General features: G+C 44.3%; 1 protein-coding gene across 1 annotated transcript in view; it reads left to right on the top strand.

Annotated features, from left to right (window-relative positions):
* The window catches only part of gad1a (glutamate decarboxylase 1a), a 54,122-nt gene that overhangs the window by 18,023 nt on the left and 13,570 nt on the right, over positions 1-22,529 (top strand). Inside the window, exon 11 of the mRNA XM_078228363.1 lies at positions 11,462-11,611. Coding sequence (XP_078084489.1) covers positions 11,462-11,611 — 150 coding nt within the window. The remainder of the gene's footprint in view (positions 1-11,461; positions 11,612-22,529) is intronic.

The following is a 22,529-nucleotide window of genomic DNA, read 5'->3' as shown; positions in this document are numbered from 1 at the left end:
TGCTGCATCCTGTAGGGAGAGAGTGTTTGGGTCTCCCACTGAACTCAGGATCAGTTTTCATTCGCTCTCAGTCAGTATTAGTTCTGGGCATAACAAAGTTCATTCTTTTTGGATGTTATGAAGATATTCCAATATAAGAGAATCACTTCTTCATATGAAGATGTACGATAGTGTACAGTGTACTGCACACAACTTGACAATAACAATTAAATTAGCCATACCTCTCACTGTGTAAGGGTTTGGTTTGTTAAATTATTTTTAGTGGAACACAGACGTTCAAGTTATTTGAATACAGTTAGCAGCATAGTAAACTCAAACTGCACTACATGGTTGTGGATTGTTAGTTTGTTACCATAATTTACAATAAAATGGCCCTTCCAACAAATGTCATGTGGAGGATATACCAACCAATCAAAACTGCTTCTTCATAAAGAGGGCGAGAAAGGAGAGAATGAGGCAACCTGGGTAATTCTCATAGACACCTAAGCATATCTAGAGGCTTAAGGGCAAATTGCTTCCTCTCCTGGGTAGAAAGGCATTGAGGATCTTAAAATTAGTTTTAAAAAAATTAGAACTAACTCTAGAGGATGACTGACAAAGAATGGAATGTTGACCATATCTTACCGGCATTGATTATCAGCTTGGTACAAAGAGAAGAGGAGGCAGGTCTGTCTCAGTTAGCAATCCACTCTATTATCGCTGTTAGGCAGTGTACATATAGATCATACATCTGGTTAGAACATAAGCATGCAGTTTGTATCAAAACTATGCAGTCTAAATGCACACCCGTTAGGTTTCCATGGAAATCCCTGAGTAATCACATAATATAAGAGATAATAACTGATCAGGAGAGCCGAGGCTCGCTAGGGGTTCGTCCTCCCTCTCGATGTTGTCTCCATGTGTCTTCTTCTGCTGCATTGTTAATCTCTGGAATTTTGCTGCTCCTTGTTCGGGAATCTTCATTCTTATCCTGTTGTTTATCTTTTTTCGAGAAGTGCTGCCTCTTCCCTGTTGGTCTAAACTTGCTTGCTTATTTTGTGCCTCAGCCCAAATTCCGAGGTAGGATTACTTCATTGCTCTCGGGCTAAATAAAGGCTTATGCCTCACATTTCCTTTGTCCTTTTCATAGAACTAAGTACGCTTAACCAATTCAAACCAGTTTCAAGTTTTAGGTTACTGCAGTTCAAGCAGCCTTCGCAGACTTTAGCTGCTCCTAGATCTGCTCCTGTGTAATGAGACAGGAATAATGAATGATGTCACAGTTAGGGATCCTCTCGGAAGGAGCGATCACAGAATGGTTGAATTTAAAATATAGATGGAGGGTGGGAAGATAAAATCCAATACCAGTGTCTTGTGCTCAAAGGAGACTACAGTGGGATGAGGGAGGAGTTGGCTAAGGTAGACTGTGAGCAAAGACTTTATGGTGGGATAATTGAGGAACAGTGGAGGACTTTCAAAGCGATTTTTCACAGTACTCAGCAAAAGTATATACCAGTGAAAAGAAAGGGATAATCAGCCATGGATATCTGAGGAAATAAAGGAGGATATCAAATTGAAAGAAAATGCTTACAAAGTGGCAAAGAAGAGTGGGAAACTAGAGGATTGAGAAATCTTTAAACGTCAACACAAAGCCACGAAAAAAGCTATAAAGAAAAGTAAGATGGATTATGAGAATGAACAAGCTCAGAATATAAAAACAGATAGCAAAAGTTTCTACAAATACATAAAACGCAAAAGAGTGGCTAAGGTAAACAGGATGAGAAGGGGGATTTAATAATGGGAAATGAGGAAATGGCCAAGGCATTGAACAGGTATTTTGTGTCAGTCTTCACAGTGGAAGACAAATAATATGCCAAAAATTGATGACAAGGAGGCTATGGCAGGTGAGGACCGAGAAATGATCATTAACACTAAAGAGGTAGTGTTGGGCAAGCTAATGGGGATAAAGGTAGACAAGTCTCTTGGTCCTGATGAAATGCATCCCAGGGTACTAAAAGAGATGGCGGGGGAAATAGCAAATGCACTAGTGGTCATTTTTCAAAATTCGCTGGACTCTGGGGCGGTTCCCGCAGATTGGAAAACAGCAAATGTGATGCCACTGTTTAAAAAAGGAGGTAGATTAAAGGTGGGTAACTATAGGCTGGTTAGCTTAACTTCTGTCGTGGGGAAAATGCTTGAATCTATCATCAAGGAAGAAATAGCGAGACATCGGGATAGAAATTGTCCCATTGGGCACATGCAGCATGGGTTCATGAAAGGCAGGTCATGTTTAACTAATTTACTGGAATTCTTTGAGGACATTACGAGCTCGGTGGACAACGGGGAACCTGTGGATGTGGTGTATCTGGATTTCCAGAAGGCATTCAACAAGGTGCCACACAAAAGGCTGCTGCATTAGATAAAGGTGCACGGTGTTATGGGTAATGTATTAGCATGGACAGAGGATTGGTTAACTAACAGAAAGCAAAGAGTGGGGATAAATGGATGTTTTTCTGGTGTGCCTCAGGGATCAGTTTTGGGATCGCAATTGTTCACAATTTACATCGATGATTTGAAATTGGGGACCAAGTGTAGTGTATCAAAGTTTGCAGACGACACTAAGATGAGTGGTAGAGCAAAGTGTGCAGAGGACACTGAAAATCTGCAAAGGGATATAGATAGTTTAAGTGAGTGGGCAGATGGAGTACAATGTTGGCAAATGCAAGCTCATCCATTTTGGCAGGAATAACAGCAAAATGGACTATTATTTAAATGTTAAAAAATTGCAGCATGCTGCTGTGCAGAGGGACCTGGGTGTCCTTGTGCATGAATCGCAAAATGTTGGTTTGCAGGTACAGCTGAGACTTAAGAAGGCAAATGGAATTTTGGCCTTCATTGTTAGAGGGCTGGAGTTTAAAAAGAGTGAGTAATGCTGCAGCTGTATAAGGTGCTGCTGAGGCCCCACCTGGAGTACTGTGTACAGTTTTGGTCTCTTTACTTGAGAAAGGATGTACTGGCACTGGATGGGGTGCAAAGGAGATTCACTCGGTTGATTCCAGAGTTGAGAGGGTTGGCTTATGAGGAGAGACTGAGTAGACTTGGACTATACTCATTGGAATTTAGAAGAAGGAGGGGGGGGGGCGGTTCTTATAGAAACATATAAAATTATGAAGGAAATAGAAAGGATAGAAGCAAAGAGATTGATTCCACTGGTGGATGAAAGTAGAACTAGGGAGCGTAGCCTCAAAATTAGGGGGAGCAGATTTGGGACTGAGTTGAGGAGGCATTTCTTCACCCAGAGGGTTGTGAATCCGTGGAATTCCCTGCCGAGTGAAGCAGTTGAGGCTACCTCATTGAATGTTTTTAAGGCAAAGATAGATAGATATTTGAACAGTAAAGGAACTAAGGGTTATGGTGAGCAGGCAGGTAAGTGGAGCTGAGTCCATTACAAGATCAGCCATGATCTTATTGAATGGCAGAGCAGGCTCGAGGGGCCAGATGGCCCACTCCTGCTCCTAGTTCTTATGTTCTTCTTTCAGCCCCTGGCCAACAGGAGGAACCAATTTAATGAATGGGTTGATGCCTGTGTTTCCCATAGAAAAATTAATTTGGTTTACTGAGCTTAATTTTAACCTTGAAATGTTTTCATCCTAGGTGAGCACCTTTGACTGCTGATGCGTGTGCATCCTACAGTTAGTAGCTCTTTAAAGATAAAGGTGATACTCCCCCGCGATCCATTAAAGCAAACACACAATTTCTATCAGTGTTATATTCTGCTGCAGGAGCAAATGATTCCAGTATTGTGTTGCTAAACCTGCTGAGCCGGTTCATCAGTGGCCCAGAATTTGCATTAAGAATCACGGTGAGGCTAACAGCATTCACTGTCATTATAGAGCAAGTTGCACAGCAGCTTCCAGGATCCCCAAGGATGTCGATACACACAGCAATCCTGTAGCTGCTGTCTGAATTACCCTGTTCCTCTGTGCTATGAAAGCACTTTGCTGTTGGACCCGCATTGTGAGAACATAAAGTTCCTGTATTACCCATCAATTATCCACTAAGTGTCAGAAATATTTAGGGCTTTTCCATTCATGTATAAATCAATTTTTAACAGTGTGATCAGTCAGAATTACTACCACACAGCCTCTCTGACACTGAAAATTTAACCATATAAGCACGGAATTACATTCTTTCAGAATTTATTTATTGTTGAGGATCTAAAATAAAATTTAAAGTAGTTTTTACAAACTTTTTCTTTCTTTTTTATATCTCTCTTTATCCCATCTTTATTTCTCTTTGTATTCCAAATTTTATACATGATTTAAATCCAACTTATATTTATGGTTTAGATTCTGTAGGGGTGGGATTTTAACTTTAGGCAAATTGGGAATAGTGGAAGGAGGATGGGGGGCTGCTACAGCATGCATGAAATTTGGAAATCAAGGTTTTCTCACATGCTGTTTTAACTCCACAGCGTATTTGTGGCATTATGTTCCCTGCTTGAAGTTAACCTGATTGACAGGCTTTTGGCTTACAACTGGGCAGGGAAAGATGGAGAATAGGCTGCAGAAGCAGGTGAGCCCACACCCTTAATGGGGTCAGAGAGAGAGAGAGAAGAGGAGGATCTAATCCAGGGCTGTGAAAGGCGGTTGGGGAGGAGGTCAAATCCTAGGGGATAACCCTGGAAGGTCAGAGGCATAAAGGAAGGGATATTCAGGTTTCAATGGGGGTCAGAGGCCTTGAATGGGAAATTGGAGATAGGTCATGCAGAAGGATGTAATGGAGGTTACACAGGAGTGATTGAATCCTTCAGAGGATGGAACAGAGGCCTTTGGGGAGGAGGGGATGATGGGACAGTCAGTGGGAGATTGTAGATTGGAAGGACCGGGGGTTCCCATCTCCTGCAGCTGCTGGATTTCCCAAGCTTCCGGAAAATTGGCCATCAAAAGTTAAATTTAAATGGGTGCCTATAAATTAGGTATGCAACTTTATTATAATATGTAAGTTGACAATCTCCCTCCTGGTGTAAGGTTGACTGCCTGTTCCGCCACCACCGCTCCCCCCCCCCCCCCCCCCCCCCCCCCCGCCCCTGCCCCCGCCCCATTTCCCATCCTGAATCCATTAGAAGTGGAAGTGGGCAGGTTGGAGGTAAGTTGTGGTTTTGATTTAGATCTTTATCCCCCCTTTAACCCCCCCATCTGCAGAAGACCTGCCAATTTAAAAAAGTTAAAGTTCCCCTGCATCTTTCAGTGAGTATTCTTCCAAGTCTTTTTGAAGAATCTCACTGTGCTTTCTTGCACATGCCACAGATACTCTGTAGAGGGCGTCACATTGGGTAAAATGTCCAATGACAGTCAGTTGCCACCCGAAGCCCATGAAGTGTCAACAAGCCAGCAATTGCAAAATCTGGCTTAGTGTCTGGATCAAAATATAAAGTTACATTATTGCAGAAATCAAAATTTTGTTTCAATGTGAAGAAGTTATGGATAAGTCATATACATGGATTTTAGTAAGGCATTTGATAAAGTCCCCCATGGTCGGCTTATGATGAAAGTAAGGAGGTGTGGGATAGAGGGAAAGTTGGCCGATTGGATAGGTAACTGGCTATCTGATTGAAGACAGAGGGGGTGGTGGATGGAGAATTTTCGGATTGGAGGCAGGTTACTAGCGGAGTGCCACAGAGATCAATGCTTGGTCCTCTGCTACTTGTGATTTTTATTAATGACTTAGAGGAGGGGGCTGAAGGGTGGATCAGTAAATTTGCTGATGACACCAAGATTGGTGGAGTAGTGGATGAGGTGGAGGGCTGTTGTAGACTGCAAAGAGACATAGATAGGATGCAAAGCTGGGCTGAAAAATGGCAAATGGAGTTTAACCCTGATAAATGTGAGGTGATTCATTTTGGTAGGACAAATTTAAATGTGGATTACAGGGTCAAAGGTGGGGTTCTGAAGACTGTGGAGGAACAGAGAGATCTTGGGGTCCATATCCACAGATCTCTGAAGGTTGCCACTCAAGTGGATAGATCTGTGAAGAAGGCTGATAGTGTGTTAGCTTTTATTAACAGGGGGTTGGAGTTTAAGAGCCGTGGGGTTATGCTGCAACTATACAGGACCTTGGTGAGACCACATTTGGAATATTGTGTGCAGTTCTGGTCACCTCACTATAAGAAGGATGTGGAAGCGCTGGAAAGAGTGCAAAGGAGATTTACCAGGATGCTGCCTGGTTTGGAGGGTAGGTCTTATGTGGAAAGGTCGAGGGAGCTAGGGCTGTTCTCTCTGGAGCGGAGGAGGCTGAGGGGAGACTTAATAGAGGTTTATAAAATGATGAAGGGGATAGATAGAGTGAACGTTCAAAGACTATTTCCTCGGGTGGATGGAGCTATTACAAGGGGGCATAACTATAGGGTTCATGATGGGAGATATAGGAAGGATGTCTGAGGTAGGTTCTTTACTCAGAGAGTGGTTGGGGTGTGGAATGGACTGCCTGCAGTGATAGTGGAGTCAGACACTTTAGGAACATTTAAGCGGTTATTGGATCGGCACATGGAGCACACCAGGATGATAGGGAGTGGGATAGCTTGATCTTGGTTTCAGATAAAGCTCGGCACAACATCGTGGGCCGAAGGGCCTGTTCTGTGCTGTACTGTTCTATGTTCTAAGTCTCAAATGAATGATTTGATTTATTAATGTCACATGTATTAACATACAGTGAAAAGTATTGTTTCTTGCGCGCTATACAGACAAAACATACCGTTCATAGAGAAGGAAACGAGAGAGTGCAGAATGTAGAATGAAGTTTTAGAAGCATAGAACAAGAATAAAATATAGAATTCGAAGGTATGCTGGGCACAGCTCGCAAGAAATCGCCTCGCTCTGGCGCCATCTTGGATAATCTTGGATAAATGGTTCAGACAACCAGCTTAATGAATTTGGAATCAGGTATTATAATGCTGGCTGAGTTTCAAGGAATCAATGTCCAGAGGGGGGCCTTGTGGCGCAGTGGTAGTGCCCCTACAACTGGACCAGAAGCTGCGGGTTCAAGTCCAACGTCAGGACTTATTTGCCACGGAAGGAGCATTCAACGCAGTTCAACAGGCTGATAATCAGCTCAGAAATCCTCTCATTTCGTCCCCCACTATTCCCCAAAGGGTAAAAAACAGTGTGGGTGTGGAACCAAAAGAGAAAATGCTGGAAAATCTCAGCAGGTCTGGCAGCATCTGTAAGAAGAGAAAAGAACTGACGTTTCAGGTCCAGATGACCCTTTGTCAAAGCTCAGAGCTTTGACGAAGAGTCATCTGGACTCAAAATGTCAGCTCTTTTCTCTCCTTACAGATGGTGGATTTGTCATATAATTAAGGATGGTAGGCAGGCTCTTCAGTAGGACAGTCTTTACAGGTAAGGGAGAGAGAGAGGGCACCTGCAGCTTGAGGCACCCTCTCAACAACTTTAAAACATTCTGGATTAGGAAATGGCCACAGCATCTAGGCCACCATTGTAGAGGAGGATCCCTTTCCCAGGGCCGCCTGTGGGAACAGCTGTAACCTGACAAGCAGGAAGGGTCTCAGAGACTGTCTGGAGCACTGCCCTGTTCCCAATGAGGTGGAGGGTAGTCCTTCTGCTCTCAATCCCACCTCCGCGAAAATGACAAACAGGCTGGTGGTGTGAATTTGTACGCCCACCTACCTGGGGAAGGTGAAAATACTGCCCCAAATGATAATAAATCTAGAGAATTCTGTTAAAATTGGTAGCCTAAACTTAATGTGTGGAGTTATTAAGGCTGTTAAAACCTAATTAGGGTCTAAATTGAAAGTATCAAGCCATGGCAAGCAGTATTACCACTGGGAATAAGAACTGACTATTCGAGCTAGTGTTAGCTGGAAAGAGTAGGAAATATATTTTTGACAATGCTGAAATGGCTGGCTGATTAAATCATAGAATCATAGAAACCCTACAGTGCAGAAGGTGGCCATTCGGCCCATCGAGTCTGCACTGACCACAATCCCACCCAGGCCCTACCCCTATTTCTAGATTTTTTAAATTATAAGCCTTCATGCAAAGAAATGAACAACTCACAGGGCTGAATAGTCTCTTCAGCATAACTTGAGAAGAGAGGAAAATCAGGCATTTTACCATTGGACACCACTCTATAATTTCCCACTGGAACTGTGACCCTATAACACATCCATGCAAGTATTTGAGGCCATTTTATAATTAGATGCAAATGATGAGAATGGCTCATTGCTTGTCATTTGCACTGTAACAATGTACGCAATTCAGAATGTTCAGAATTCAGGGCCGCAAGAAGATTTAAAGTTTAATTGGCCAAATTGTCTAATGCAGAATGAGTGACTGTGCGAGGTAAGGTGGAAATTTTGGAACAAAAGGCAAGCATTTTTACACTTTAGCCTACTCTGCCAGCCACACCCAATATTCTCCCCCACCCTGTATCAAACATTTCAGCCATTTTAGAGTCTGTCAAATTGAGTCAAATAGTTCTGGCCCTGAAAAATTGGCCAGGGTCAGGGATGGTGTGAGAAGATTTGACCCATCAAAGCTACATGCCACTGTTTCCACGGAAACCCATTAGCACATGTCTTAAAGCATTCAAGATGGTGATGGATTTTCATGACTATGTTTCAGTCCAGGAAACTGTGAGGCAGGAAATGGGTTGAAGATAAGTCTGTTTTTTTTCCCAAAATGTGGTGAAAACTGTTGCAGTTTTTCTGCTAAAAATTAAAGCAGTCTTGAAACTTTATAAATTTTTCAATAATTTATTCGTAACTAAATATAGTGCCTGTTTCCTGCTATCTGAAAAATATAAATGAAAAGTTAAGGGTAACACAATATACACCATAATGTAAAATGTATTGTAATTAAACATGGAAATTAAAACCACATACCATTTGCCAATGTTTTATCTGTAATACATCAAAAGTCTTAGCTTAGATTCTCAGCTGGAATCACACCAGAGAGGTGGGTGTTTTCTAATTATGTGCGATTGACAGGAATATGTCACATTGCTTCAACTGCGGAATAACAGATGGAGTCAGAACTCCACCATACTTCGGGCAACGTAGCCACTGAGTAGAAAATCCAAGCTCTTATATTTAGTGCATATCTCCTGTAAGTGTCATAGTTATTTTACTCCAACCATCACACTTCAAATGTCACATTTTAAAGTCATGCTTCAGTGCATTTTCTGATTAATTGCCACCAGAGATGTGATAGCTTTTTAAAAATATATATTATTCATTTTCAGGATATGGGTATCAATGGCTGCCAATTATTAGCTACCCATATTTTTCCTGAGATGGTGGTGCATGTTTTTCTCGAGCCATTGAGTGTTGCAGTTTGATACAACTTTGTGGGTTGCTACAGACAGTTAAAAATCAATCATGTTGGTGTGCGACTGGATTCACATGTAGGTGAGACCAATTCCCTTTTCTTAAAGACCATTAATGAGTCAGTTCATAGAACTGGCTGTTAGTATCATAGAATCCTACAGTGCAGAAGGAGGCCATTCAGCCCATCGAGTCTGCACCGACCACAATCCCACCCAGGCCCTATCCCCATAACCCCATGCATTTACCCTAGCTAGTCCCCTTGACACTAAGGAGCAATTTAGCATGGCCAATCCACCTAACCTGCCATCTTTGGACTGTAAGTCTAAAGATGGACTCCAGTTGGAGGCTGTGGCCAGTCTTTAGCCAATTGGACTGCTTCGTGTTCACTCTTCCTGATGCCAGCTTTTTATTTCTAGATTTTTAAAAGAACAGAATTCAAATGCTCAAACTGCTGGGAGATCTGCACTCGCTTTCATGGGTTAATCTGGTAACATAACCACTACACTACTGCATGTTAAAACATTTGCAGATAAGCAAGCATTTCCTGTAAGTACCACACATTTCTTCCTGAAACACTTTCCCTATTACACTTTGTTGATAACATCTTTACTGTTACAAAACAGTGTTTCATCCAATAAACCAGAAACAATGCCACAAGAAGTCTGCTACAGGAGATTGTACAAGGCAAAGTCTTACTGCATCCCTCTAAAGAAGCACTTTAATTCTATTGCACTCTTTCTATCATGCGTGCCCGTGATGTTGACCGGTTGCCTTTAAACTATAGGCTCTATATTTATCTCCCTGTAAGTCCTTTTGCAAGACATGGTGCATCCTCTCCTCTCAAGTTGTGCTGCCTTAAATCCAGCCTCATATTTCTTGCTACTTATACTGTCATTCCATTTTGCCCACTCCCCTCTACCAAACCTCTTCAGCTGAACCCTATTTGTCTGTACTGCCGCACCAAGCTGCATTTCAGCCCTACTGTCCCATGCTGACCTAAGCACTGCACGGCACCTCCACCCCAACACCCTGCTGCCTCCACAATAAGAAAAGGTTATGCTCCAAGCATGAATGGGATTGCTTACAGTACTGTCAACACTATCAGAAGCTAATTCCCTTGAAAACAACTTAACCAACTTCTAGTCATAACTGATTGCAACCATCCCAACTCTCCTCCACTCCCACTCGGAAGCCCCAGGCATATAGAAATATCGGACAGCTACAGTGGCAAACTTACACTTTGTGGGACCCTGCACTCATCTTAATTTCAGGGCCCTCACCCCACCAATGATGCCATGCCCCTCCCCCAATGGCATCACCCCTCCTCCCAACCCCACCTACCCTCGTCCCACAGAAAGCAAAGACGCAAGCCGCAAAAATGCGCAAATTAATCACTCCTTAGCCGATTTAGTGCTTTTTAACTTGTAAAACATGTCTATATGAATAAATGCTGAGTTTAAATCCAAGCTTACCTCTTGTCAGAATGACGGCAAAGATGGTCAATATCGTGATACGTGAGTCTTGAGGTGAGCAGACATAGAACTGGCTGATGAGCAATGAGATGGAAAAATCAGCTGATGTCATCACTGCAACACAGGCCAGTCCAGTGCAGGAGCAAATACTCCAAACAACAAGATGCGTACGCTGCCATTCTGTATATTTCAGAGTCTCATTCCGTTTCAAAGATAAAAGTTAACTTCCTTACGTCCTCTCACAAAATCAAAGAAGTTATTGCTGTAAATTCATGGAGTGTCCAGTGAGTCCAAGTCCAATATCAGTGGCTTCGTCTGGTAGGATTCCATTCTTTGTCCTAGAAGAGACTTTCTGAAGGCCAGTCTTGAGAGTGATGGTGGTTTGAGCTATCAGCATGTGACCAGCTGCAGTCATTCTATCAGACCAGCATTTTGAAGAACAAGAATTTAAACAGGAGAATATGGAAGAGGGAAAAATCTGAGGACATTCAATGTTTTGCCTGTTTTAATGGTTTTTCTTCCAGTGGTTTTTAACTTTCTTCTTTTCCTCTACATAGCTTAGAGAAATGTGTATCTTGAAACAAGTATTCGTAAAAAACAACCTTCAGAAAGATTTTTTTTGTTATGGCAATGTGGAGTAAAATCAGTTATACTTTGTTTCTAGGGTATTCTCCAGGGCTGCAATCAGATGTGTGCAGGATACTTGTTCCAGCAAGATAAGCAGTATGATGTTTCCTATGATACAGGAGATAAAGCAATACAGTGCGGCCGCCATGTGGACATTTTCAAGTTTTGGCTGATGTGGAAAGCTAAGGTACAGTAATCTTGGACAAAGTCCTGAATTGCCAGCTCGACATGTTGCAAACACCTGATTGTCTCAGTTTGCGGTTGTGTAAATGTTTTAAATTTGTCCTTGGAAAAGGGGACACCAGAACCCAAAAATGTAACAAATGAAAAGTCAGCAAAGTGAAACAAAAGTAGTTTAGTGAGTCACGCCTGCAGAAAACATGATCTCTGGAATGAAGAGCTTGTCGTATGAGGAACGGTTGAGGAATCGTTGGCGTTTAGAAGGATGAAGGGGGATCTTATTGAAACTTACAGGATACTGCGAGGCTTGGATAGAGTGGATGTGGAGAGAATGTTTCCACTAGTAGGAAAAACTAGAACCAAAGGGCACAACCTCAGACGAAAGGGACGATCCTTTAAAACAGAGATGAGGAGGAATTTCTTCAGCCAGAGATAGATAGATTCTTGATTAATAAGGGGATCAGGGATTATGGGGAAAAGGCAGGAGATTGGGGATGAGAAAAATATCAGCCATGGTGAATGGCGGAGCAGACTCGATGGGCCGAGTGGCCTAATTCTGCTCCAATGCCTCATGGTCTTATGAAGAGTAGGAGTTCTGCCCCTGTGCTTTTGAGCTCATCATTGTCTACCTATTCACTTCAGTTGAGCTGGAGTGGTGGGCATAGATTAGGATTTCATATCCCCTGAAATTCTGGCTACAATTTGTGGCAGATTTCTCTTTAAAACAGTGAAGGTTTAAATTATGTAGAAGACGTATTGCAATGTTATCTCAAATTGAAATGTAATTTAGTTTCGATTACAGGCAAACGTGCAGGATTGAGCTATGCATTAAATTGGGTCAGATGTTGATTGCAGATACTTTTTTTCCTTATTAAAATGCCAATATCACTATTGAATGGTGCTTCTGTAAAGAATGCCTATACGAAACAGAACATTCTGGAAAATCATCTCTTACAGGTTTGCAGTGTAGCTTCAAAAGAGGTTGCCTTGGTAACAAATGTGATCTAGTTACAGCTCTGCAGAACATTGGAAATATTTGCTGTAGTGAAATTGACTATCTGATGGTTAAATACATAAGTACCAGGAGTTACTTCCTGCACCTGTCAAATTAAAGGTGAGGTATGTCACCCTTAATGTGTATGGCTGTGGAGATCTAAATATTTAACCACGGTCCAGCTAGTAGTACAAATCTTTTTAAATGTAAATGTAAGTCATATTTAATATAAATTTATATGTTTTCCTTTAGCAATCTCAAATGCCTTAGAAACCTTTACAGTAATCCCCAGTCTGAGTTAAAACGATGAGGAGATTTCCTCTAGCATTTTATAATAATGCCTGGATAGAGAAAATGAAGCCTTCTTCTTCTTAGCTTCTCTGTTCAAGAACAAAGGCAGAAGGAACTTCTGCCCAGAAGTAGGGGAGGAAACGGAAAGGCTTACTGCAGCAGTAACTGCCACCAGCTCTGGGACTTCCGGCTGCTGTTCAAAAATATGTATTTGCTTCTTAAAGTCTAGATGACATGGGGAGGTGGTTTGGTAGTATTGGAAAGGTTGTCCAACAGTCTTCATGGATAGCCCCGTGTTGCTGGACCCACTGACCCTCCTGTGTGACCGATCAGTATTGTGCCTGGAGTTGGGGAGTACAGGGGTCTCCTTCCCCCTAGTGCCAAACACCGGTGTCTATCTGGACAGCACCGTGCTGCGAGACTCATGCAACCACCACAAAGGTCTGAGTTCAACTGGGGGTGGAGCGTGGGGTGAAGTTCGCAGGGTGGGAGTGGCTTGATGAAGACAAGGGGAGCAATGTGGAAGGAGGACTGCTCAAGGGGGTGGGGAGGGGGGGGAGGGGGGGTGAGGGTTCACAATGGCAGGCAGAAGGTGGATAAAGAAGACAAACAATAGCAGGCAGAGAGAAGACCGAGGGAAAGAAAGCTGGACCCCGACAATTCTGCATGTAAAGCTCACAAACAAGGGGGTGAAAGGGGTACACATCATTTACTGGAAGGAGATGCATGAAGACTCCAGAGGCAGTGGGTAGAGGTCCAAGTGGGGAATGGGTGCCTCGCAGGTGATGGACTCTGGGGGAAATCAAGGAACAGATTTTTTCTTGAGATTACTAGCCTTTTCCCTCTGGGTTTCTGAGGTCCTGCACAGTCTGGTGAAGACAGGTAGGCTGGAGAAAGTGATATGAGTGCGCTGGACTGGTATTTAAATATGGCACCGGGACCTTTGAACACATCAGCTGAGGAGAGTCAGAGGGGAACTCGCCTGTATATAATTAACAAAGTTCCAAGTGCTGAATGTGGTGTGGTATCACACCATTCTGGTCAGTGTACAGGTGTCACCAGAGTTGGCTGTCACCACACTTAGTCTCAGAAATGGGGAATTCTGCCCAATAGCTCTGATGGGGCATTGTAATAAGGACCTGAACAATCATTCAGCATTGTAATGTAGAGCTGCATGTTCCAAAACTTCCCTTTGGAAAGAGGACTTTTATAGACCATAGCCAGAATTCCCCAGCTGTTTATAAAGGGGCTGTTCCCCCCTGGCAGCATACCCCCCCCCATCACGGGTTTCCGTGGGGTGACCATAATGGGAAATCCCATAGACAGCAGCGAGATAGAAGATCCTGCCACTAGTGATTGGCGTGTTGCCTCTTCCTGCCCAAAAACCCGCTGACGGAGGCTGGAGAATTCGGACCCAGATATAAAAGTAAAGTGACAGAAAGCAATGAGGGAGGAGGTCCCTCGCGCCAGCAGCTGGTGCTGCTGAGGAGAGCCTTCTGTTAGTACACAGGGTTGTCCAGAGCCATTGTCTTTGGGACACCTTTCCTCAGAACCAGCTTTCCCAACTTCATGAACAGTTTATTCCAGCCGAGAATCCACAGCATTCACAATCCTCTGCACTACAGTTCAAACAAAGATCCCATTCATTGCATATCATCACAGCTATAAACTTACAAACAGTGGAGACAAAATCATGAACTTCAGCAACTGAAAGTAATTCTTTCTTTGCCTCAATTATCATAAACTGGCCACTGGTTCTCTTGCTATCGCAGTGCAATTTCCTGCTCTTCTTCTTTTGTCTTGTCTGCTGCTCCTCCTAAGTTCAACACGTGTATGTGAATGTGGAGTCCTTCCTCTCCTAGTGTATGTGTTCTGGGAAGGATTAGCGGCATGTTGGGATATCAAGATGTTGACATGTTGCATCTCCAGTGTTTTTGGTCGGCAGTCTCTCTTACCAAATAAGGGGATTGGCCAGAGAATGCGCTTGAGCTGTTATTGTGTGAGAGAGGAGGATCGGGTGTGCATCTATCTGTCAGGCTGCTGGTACTGGGCACTGGCTATCCAAGAACAGTAATCAATGGACAACAGACTGAACAGTACCAATAAGACCCATGGTTCTCTCCAACTGATGGTTAATTGTGTCCAATTCCAGAAAAGGTAATCTTGTTGAAACATGTCAGCAATATGAATTGAAAGACAGGAGATTTTTCCTGCCCAATGGGATATGAATTGAGGATGTTCCCTGCTGTCCTGTTGGAAGCTGCTACACTAAGGGTGGCCTGCTTTGGAGTTAAAGGTCTTACACATATTAAGTTCCCTCAGTTGGCTGTATAAAAGGGTGGCACGATGGCACAGTGATTAGCACTGCTGCCTCACAGTGTCAGGGACCCGGGTTCGATTTCCGGCTTGGGTCACTATCTGTGTGGAGTTTGCACCGTGCCACTGTGCTGCCCAAACTGTGGAACATCATCTTCAATAGGCAGACAGTATAAAAGGTCACTGTTCTGGCAGCGTAACTAAGGTTTTAGCAGAGGAATTGTAAGGCTGCATGTGTAAGATGGGAGTATATAGCTGGCTGTGGACACTAATAAACATAAAGGATTCTGTGGAAGTCCTGCAGCTCTTTGCTGCAATGTGTTCAACTACAGCCCCAATAGTCTCATTAAATATAAAAGTGGTGTGCTTTTTTCCAATCATGATTCCTTCCTTGCTAAACAACAATGCAACGATCCCTTTAAATAAAATCTAAGCCTTTGGAAACTACTATTAACAGTTATATTCTATATGCCACCCTCCGAGCAGATTTCACTAGGCGGATCCATTCCAGGTTGTTCTTTTTTACAGGATTCCCGAACCACTATCCTATAGAAGAGGCCTGCGGGCTCTCTCCCATGAGTGAATTTGTGAACAAGGCGATCCTAACACTTATCAGTTTGAAAGCACCACGAAGATGTGATTGCACTCGAGAGGGTGCAGAGGAGCTTCACCAGAATGTTGCCTGAGTTGGTGCGTTTCAGCTATGCAGAGAGGCTGGTTAGGCTGGGGTTGTTTTCCTTAGAGAAGACAAGGCCGAGGGGAACCTGAGGAGAAACATTTTCACCCAGAGGTGGTGGGAGTCTGGAACTCACTGCCTGAAAGAGTGGTAGAGGCAGGAACCCTCACAGCATTTAAGAAGCATTTGGATGAGCACTTGAAATGCCATAGCATACAAGGCTATGGACCAAGTGCTGGAAAATAGCATTAGAGTAGATAGGTGCTTGGTGGCTAGTAGGCTGAAGGGCCTCTTTCTGTGCTATAAAATCTATGGGTGAAATCTTACCAAAAAATGCAAGAATGTTGGTTCCGGCGAGAAAAACAACGTGTTTCTCTTACCACATTCTGCCACTAAAAAACAGCTAGGCATGTTTTATGCTGTCAAGTAGGAGGGGAGGGTGGGGGCATGGGGGGTTGGGGACAGGGCCTAAACACACCGACAAAGCCTGGCTGTCCTGAGATTGGGGCGCCATGTTTAAAGGGCAATCAGAACATGAATAAACCTGCCCCTCAGCCCAACATAAAGATCTCAGGGGTTGTTATTAGTGCGAACCTCCTTATGTCACCGGCGAGGGGCAGCAAAACCCCAGAAATTGCGATCTTGCCAGTGAGATCCATGACTTCTGAGGTTTCACCGAATCTTGAGCCCTCACCGCCATTCCTGTGGACGGCAAGTGTGGGCTCAGGATCACCCCCCTTGATGCTTTGCTCTAACCCATTATAGTAGCCTTCTCCTCTAGAATCATCCACTGTACTGGACACTGTGGGGGGGGGGGGGGGGGGGGCAACAAACTATCCTTCTTTGGCTTATTGCGGATGGGAGGGAGAAGAGTGCATTTCCGTTGCAGCAATTAAAAGGCTGCAGTTAGTTAAATCAGCGCATCACCTCTCAATGGCACAGCAGAAGAAGCAGCTTTCTCAGAGTTTCTGCTGTTGGAAAGACCCCAGATTTTCTGATGTGTTAGAAGAGATGCTGTCAGCAGAAGTAAAATTGGACCAGAATTTCTTGCAACAGTGAGATCAGCAGAGTCCACAGTGAATTTCACCGTCTTGCGTGCTGATCTTGCTGTTATAAACTTGCTCCAAACTTTGCTTGGCTTGTAATTTGAACATGTCACAGAGAGCATGGCAGTAAATCAGAAGTGGCCTGATCAGCAGCCAATATTTTTCTAAGGATTTTGTGCCTGGTTGGCACCGGCAAGATCCTGGGCATACCTTGAGGTTTGGATTCATTGTCGCATGTCGCCCTCTTGACCAGACTGCAATACTGACAGTGGCCTCTTTTCCTGGGGGTGCTGCAGAGCTGCGGGCCCCCAGTTGGTCAGCAGCTTTTTGAGAGTCAGAACCCCTTCCTGAAGAGGGGGAAGTCACACCTTGTAATGTTTAAAGGCTGAAAATTTAAGGTGGAGCAAACCCGCCAACCAGATCCTCTGGCACATATACTGGGATGCTGAGAATTCACCCTCAGTATATAATGCAGCTGATTACTCTTCTCTGGTCCATATGCATATTGAAATGCATTCATTTAATTTTGAATTAACCCGACGCCATCTGATCTCTACTCTAAGAATTCTTCCCAAGAATTAAAGAAAAAATAAATAATAATGAGATTATGAGAAGAACCACTGAAAATAACTCTCTCAGTTGTAGCTGAAACAAAAGTCAAGACAACAATCTTACCAACCTATTGCTTCCTTGTACATGCTCAGATCTGCTACACGATGACCTTGGAATTGTGAGGCATGAAATTGCTTTTCACCCTTTCTTGGGCATATAACCAGAGGCTGTACAGAATCCTTCAGCTTTTAACCTGAGGCCCATCTGAAATTGGACTTTGGGCCTCATTTCTTTAATTTGAATGAGTGAATGGCACCTGTCACATCTGCAGAATCAGCTTATCTGACTGTTATATCAACACAGTAAGAGTTTTAACAACACCAGGTTAAAGTCCAACAGGTTTATTTACAGAATACTGATTCTGTAACTTGATTGTGTGTCTCTGTGCCCTGTTTGAGAGCACATTTTCACTCCATCTGACGAAGGAGCAGCGCTACGAAAGCTAATGGTATTTGCTACCAAATAAACCTGTTGGACTTTAACCTGGTGTTGTTAAAACTCTTACTGTGTTCACCCCAGTCCAACGCCGGCATCTCCACATCATGTTATATCAACTGCAGGGAGGCAGTATTATCGCTAGACTATTAATCCAGAAACTCAGCTCCTGATCTGGGGATCCGGGTTCGAATCCTGCCGCGGCAGATGGTGGAATTTGAATTCAATAAAAAATATCTGGAATTAAGAATCTACTGATGACCATGAAACCATTGTCGATTGTTGGAAAAACCCTCCTGGTTCACTAATGTCCTTTAAGGGAAGGAAATCTACTGTCCTTACCTGGTCTGGCCTATATGTGGCTCCAGAGCCACAGTAATGTGGTTGACTCTCAACTGCTTCAAGGGCTACTAGAGATGGGCAATAAATGCTGGCCAGCCAGCGATGCCCATGTACCACAAATGAATTAAAAAAAACTGCCAACAGAAAACCTATTGGGAGACCCAGTGAACCAGAACAGGCGAGGGGCCAATTTCAGCAGATCTCAGTAAGATTTGGGAGGGATGTTGTAGCTCCTCCTCACTCCACAGGGTAGTTTTAAAACCCCCATTCACCTGCCTGGATGAAAGCAGCTCCAACAACACTCAAGGAGCTCAAAACCATCCAGGACAAAGCATCCCACTTGATTGGCATCCCTTCCACAAACATTCATTCCCTCCACCACTGATGCACAGAAGCAGCCGTGTGTACCATCTACAAGATGCACTGCAGGAACTCACTCAGGCACCTTAAGCAACACCTTCCAAACCCACAACTGCTTCCACCTAGATGGACAAGGGCAGCAGATACATGGGGACACCACCACCTGGATGCTCCATTCCAAGTCACACACCTTCCAGACAAGGAAAGATATCCATTCTTTCATTTGTCACTGGTGAAAATACTGGAATTTCCTCCCTAGCAGCACTGTGGGTGTACCTATACTCAGGGACTGCAGTGGTTCAAGAAGGCAGCTCACCACCACCTTCTCAAGGGCAACTAGGGATGGGCAATAAATGCTGGCCTAGCCCATGAATGAATTTTTAAAAAGTGACCGCTGAAGAATCCTGAGGGGAGCAGGTTCAGAGCCCACTGCCCTCATTGCAATCCAATTGAAGAGAGGGCTCCTAAAACATGAATGAGGCCTCTCATTTACCTGTGTGTGGGGTCGTGCCTGAAGAATGGCCAGACCCCATACTGAGCCAAACATATTTCAAGCACAGGTATGCAGGATGTTGGGCCCTGAAATTGACTCCTGTTGCACCCATTTATGGTTGTGAAAGAAGATCTAATTTTTACCTGATGTAATGCTAAATTGGTCCAAATTACACTTTGAAGAATTTCCATGAGTCCATCAGCCAGGTTCCTATTGCATTCCTGGTGATGCTGCCATTAGTATTGTGCCTTCAGGCTATAGCTATAAGCAGAAACTGCAATGATTAGTGTTACATCTAATTTGTATAAAAGGGAAGAGGTCCTCAGTCTCAATCAGAGGGATTTTTAATTATCATCCAAGCAATAACAATGCAGGCAGGTTCAGAATTTCAAGCCCTTAGCCAAGTGCAAATTCCCTGGCTGAATCCCACCCGTGGGCCATGTTCCTGGAGGCGGGATAGAGGGGGTATTCAGCGGGGCTAACAACCGACAGCAGGTACCCAATTGCATTACCTAAAAACTACAATAAACTAAGATTTATTGTCCAAAGTTAACTGGGATTTTTATTCAGCTTCTTGGTCCCTGTAGGTGGTGGGGAATAGTGTAGCTACCTGGAGCCAGTCTCCCGATGGTAGACTGAGGTGACGCAGCACTCCAGATAGACTATGAGGCCCTCCTTGCCAGCTGATTTTAGCTGTGGCCTTGCTGGGGGGAGCTCCCTCTCCACAATGTTGGCCTGACAGCAGCGGCCATTTTTCATTTTACATGCTACATACCTCCATTTTGAAGCACCCTCTCCCTCACTTACCTAACTTGGCATTCTGCTGCTGCTTCCAAGTTGTGAACTCTTATTTTAATGGTATGCTTGCCCTTTGGTCATTAATTTGCCAGTTCAAAGAAAATCAATATGAGTGATTGTTTCCCATGCAGTACCGCCTTCTGACCTCCATATGAGCCTGACAGTCTGGTCTTGAAACATGTAGGAAAATCCTGCCCTCTATCTCTTAAGTTCAGCATCACCGTCATGCCCTGGGTCAGGGGTTCTATCTACCAGAATTTTGTTTTCACAAAATGTGAGAGAATTTGCAAAGATTTTTATGTGCTTAAATTGAAACAATGTTCTGATATAAGTATTATGGATTGCAACCAAAACCATTACTGCTTCCCTTTGAGATCATTGTGCAACTTGTTCATGATTATGAAAGTATTTTTTGCACCAAATTAACAAAGTGCCCAGTTAAATGTTTCAGTGCATTTGGATCACGGTGGCAGTGGTTAGCACTGCTGCCTCACAGCGCCAGGGACCCGGATTCGATTACCGGCTTAGGTCACTGTCTGTGTGGAGTCTGCACGTTGTCCCCGCGTCTGCGTGGGTTTCCTCCGGATGCTCCGGTTTCCTCCCACAGTCCAAAAGACGCGCTTGTTAGGTGCATTGGCCATGCTAAATTCTCCCTCAGTGTACCCAAACAGGCGTCAGAGTGTGGTGACCAGGGGATTTTCACAGTAACTTCATTGCAGTGTTAATGTAAGACTACTTGTGATTGATAAGTAAACTTTATCATATTGCCAGTGAAACAATGTGGTAAGCAGTAGTTGTAGATAAAGAGAATGTGGTGCCGCTGGTGAATTTTGTTGGAAGTACAAGTGGCTCAGTCACGCAAGGGTGGATCTTGTATATAGTGTGAAACAGATGACACTGAGTCAACAGTCCCGACTCTTCATCTCTCCCACTGTCCATTGCTTCAAATCAGGAGAAATATGACTGTTAACTCGCCATTTGAGACTGTTACAGAGTAAAGATCTACCCCGTGGAGTTACGAGTACATTTCTGTGGTCTCTTCCAACTTTAAAGGGTGAGATGATGGAAGGGGAAATGTAGATCTTTGTGAACAAACAAATCTTTACAGAAGCCTTGGAAAGTGAGGGCCTTTATGAGAAGGTGTGTGTGGGGATGGAAACAGACATTGGCAGGTGTGAAGTTCCTGGGCAGGATTCTTCAGCCTTGGCAGATGATGCGCCGGAATCCCAATTGCCTCGCTGAATGGGGTATCGACCAAAAATCAGGATTCTCAACGGGCGGCATGGCAATCAGGATTTATCAGACCCACCAGTGGATCCGATCGGGCTGCCACCCGGAGTGGACGGCAACCCGATAATTACGCAAACCCACTAATTGTAAGACAATTAGGGGGGCTGTGTGGGTTCTGAGAGAGAAGGGGGTTGAATGGGGGGTCTGAGGGGGAAGGGATCTGTGGGGGGCTAAGTTTGGAGGGGAGGTGAGTGAGGTGGTCTGAGGAGGGAGGGTGGCAGATGGGATGTCTGAGGGGGAAGGGGGACTAAGAGGGGGTCTGAGTGGAGGAAGGCCATGGGGGCATTGGGGGGAGGGGGATATGGGGGTCTTTGTTGGGAGAGGGCTGTGGGTGTCTCGGGGGGGGAGGCTGAGTGGGTGACTGAGGGGCAGCTTGACTGGCTGGGGGTTGGGTGGGGTCACCCTCATACCTGCACGGTGTTGGGGGATGACCCATTATTTGTGGGTAGAGGGGGATGATGCCCTTCTTTGGTGAGGGTTCTGTGGTGCTCCCCGGTCAGCCGGGGATGGGAGTTGCCTGTCTCTGTATGTGGAGATTGAGTGACAGTATGGGTTTCTGACAGGGATTGTAAGGATCTCACTCTGGATCAGATGTGGTGTCTTCAGCTTCACAACAAATCATCTTCCTCTCTATCTGTTGAATTGGATATTTTGCATTTTTTGAATAATCTGATGACACTTTGTTAACGAATAGCATTCCACAATTTGATGATATAACCAACAAAATATGAAGCATTTTCATTCTTTAGAAAAGTTTTTCTCCATTAACCATCCACCTATTCCATTTGGCACAAACATGGGCGGTGGCGGTGGGGGTGGGGGGGGCGATCTTACCGTCACGCCCCACCAGCTGATTGGCAGGGCAAGTGGTAAGATCACGCGAGAGCCGAGAAATCAGGTTTACGCTCGATTTCTCGCCTCTCACGACCTTACCGGCACTGGTTATCTGGCAAGGTCAGCCTCGTGCCTATTTCCGGTGCAAGGCTGAATAAATTATTTAAATCAAATTTCAGTATAATTTAAATGAAATTAGTGAGCCCGGCGCTTAATCGCCTAGGCTCACTTGCCTATGTGGCCTCACCGGGAGAAGTCCTCTCCGTGAGGAAAACATTTGGTCCCCATGAAGAGGACCAGTCATGATGGCCTCATTGGTAGAACCAGAAGCCATTGAGGCCCCCAAGGAGGTCAGGCTGGGTCGAGGCTGGCTGCAGCAGCAGAGGCCTGACAGGTGTCTTTCTCAGACCTGTCAGGCTCTGCTAGTTACCATTGTAC

Source organism: Mustelus asterias, chromosome 14, assembly GCF_964213995.1.
Source record: "Mustelus asterias chromosome 14, sMusAst1.hap1.1, whole genome shotgun sequence".
NCBI lineage: Eukaryota > Metazoa > Chordata > Chondrichthyes > Carcharhiniformes > Triakidae > Mustelus > Mustelus asterias.
The sequence above is the reverse complement of the archived record's forward strand: the minus strand, read 5'-3'. Positions and strand labels throughout refer to the sequence as shown.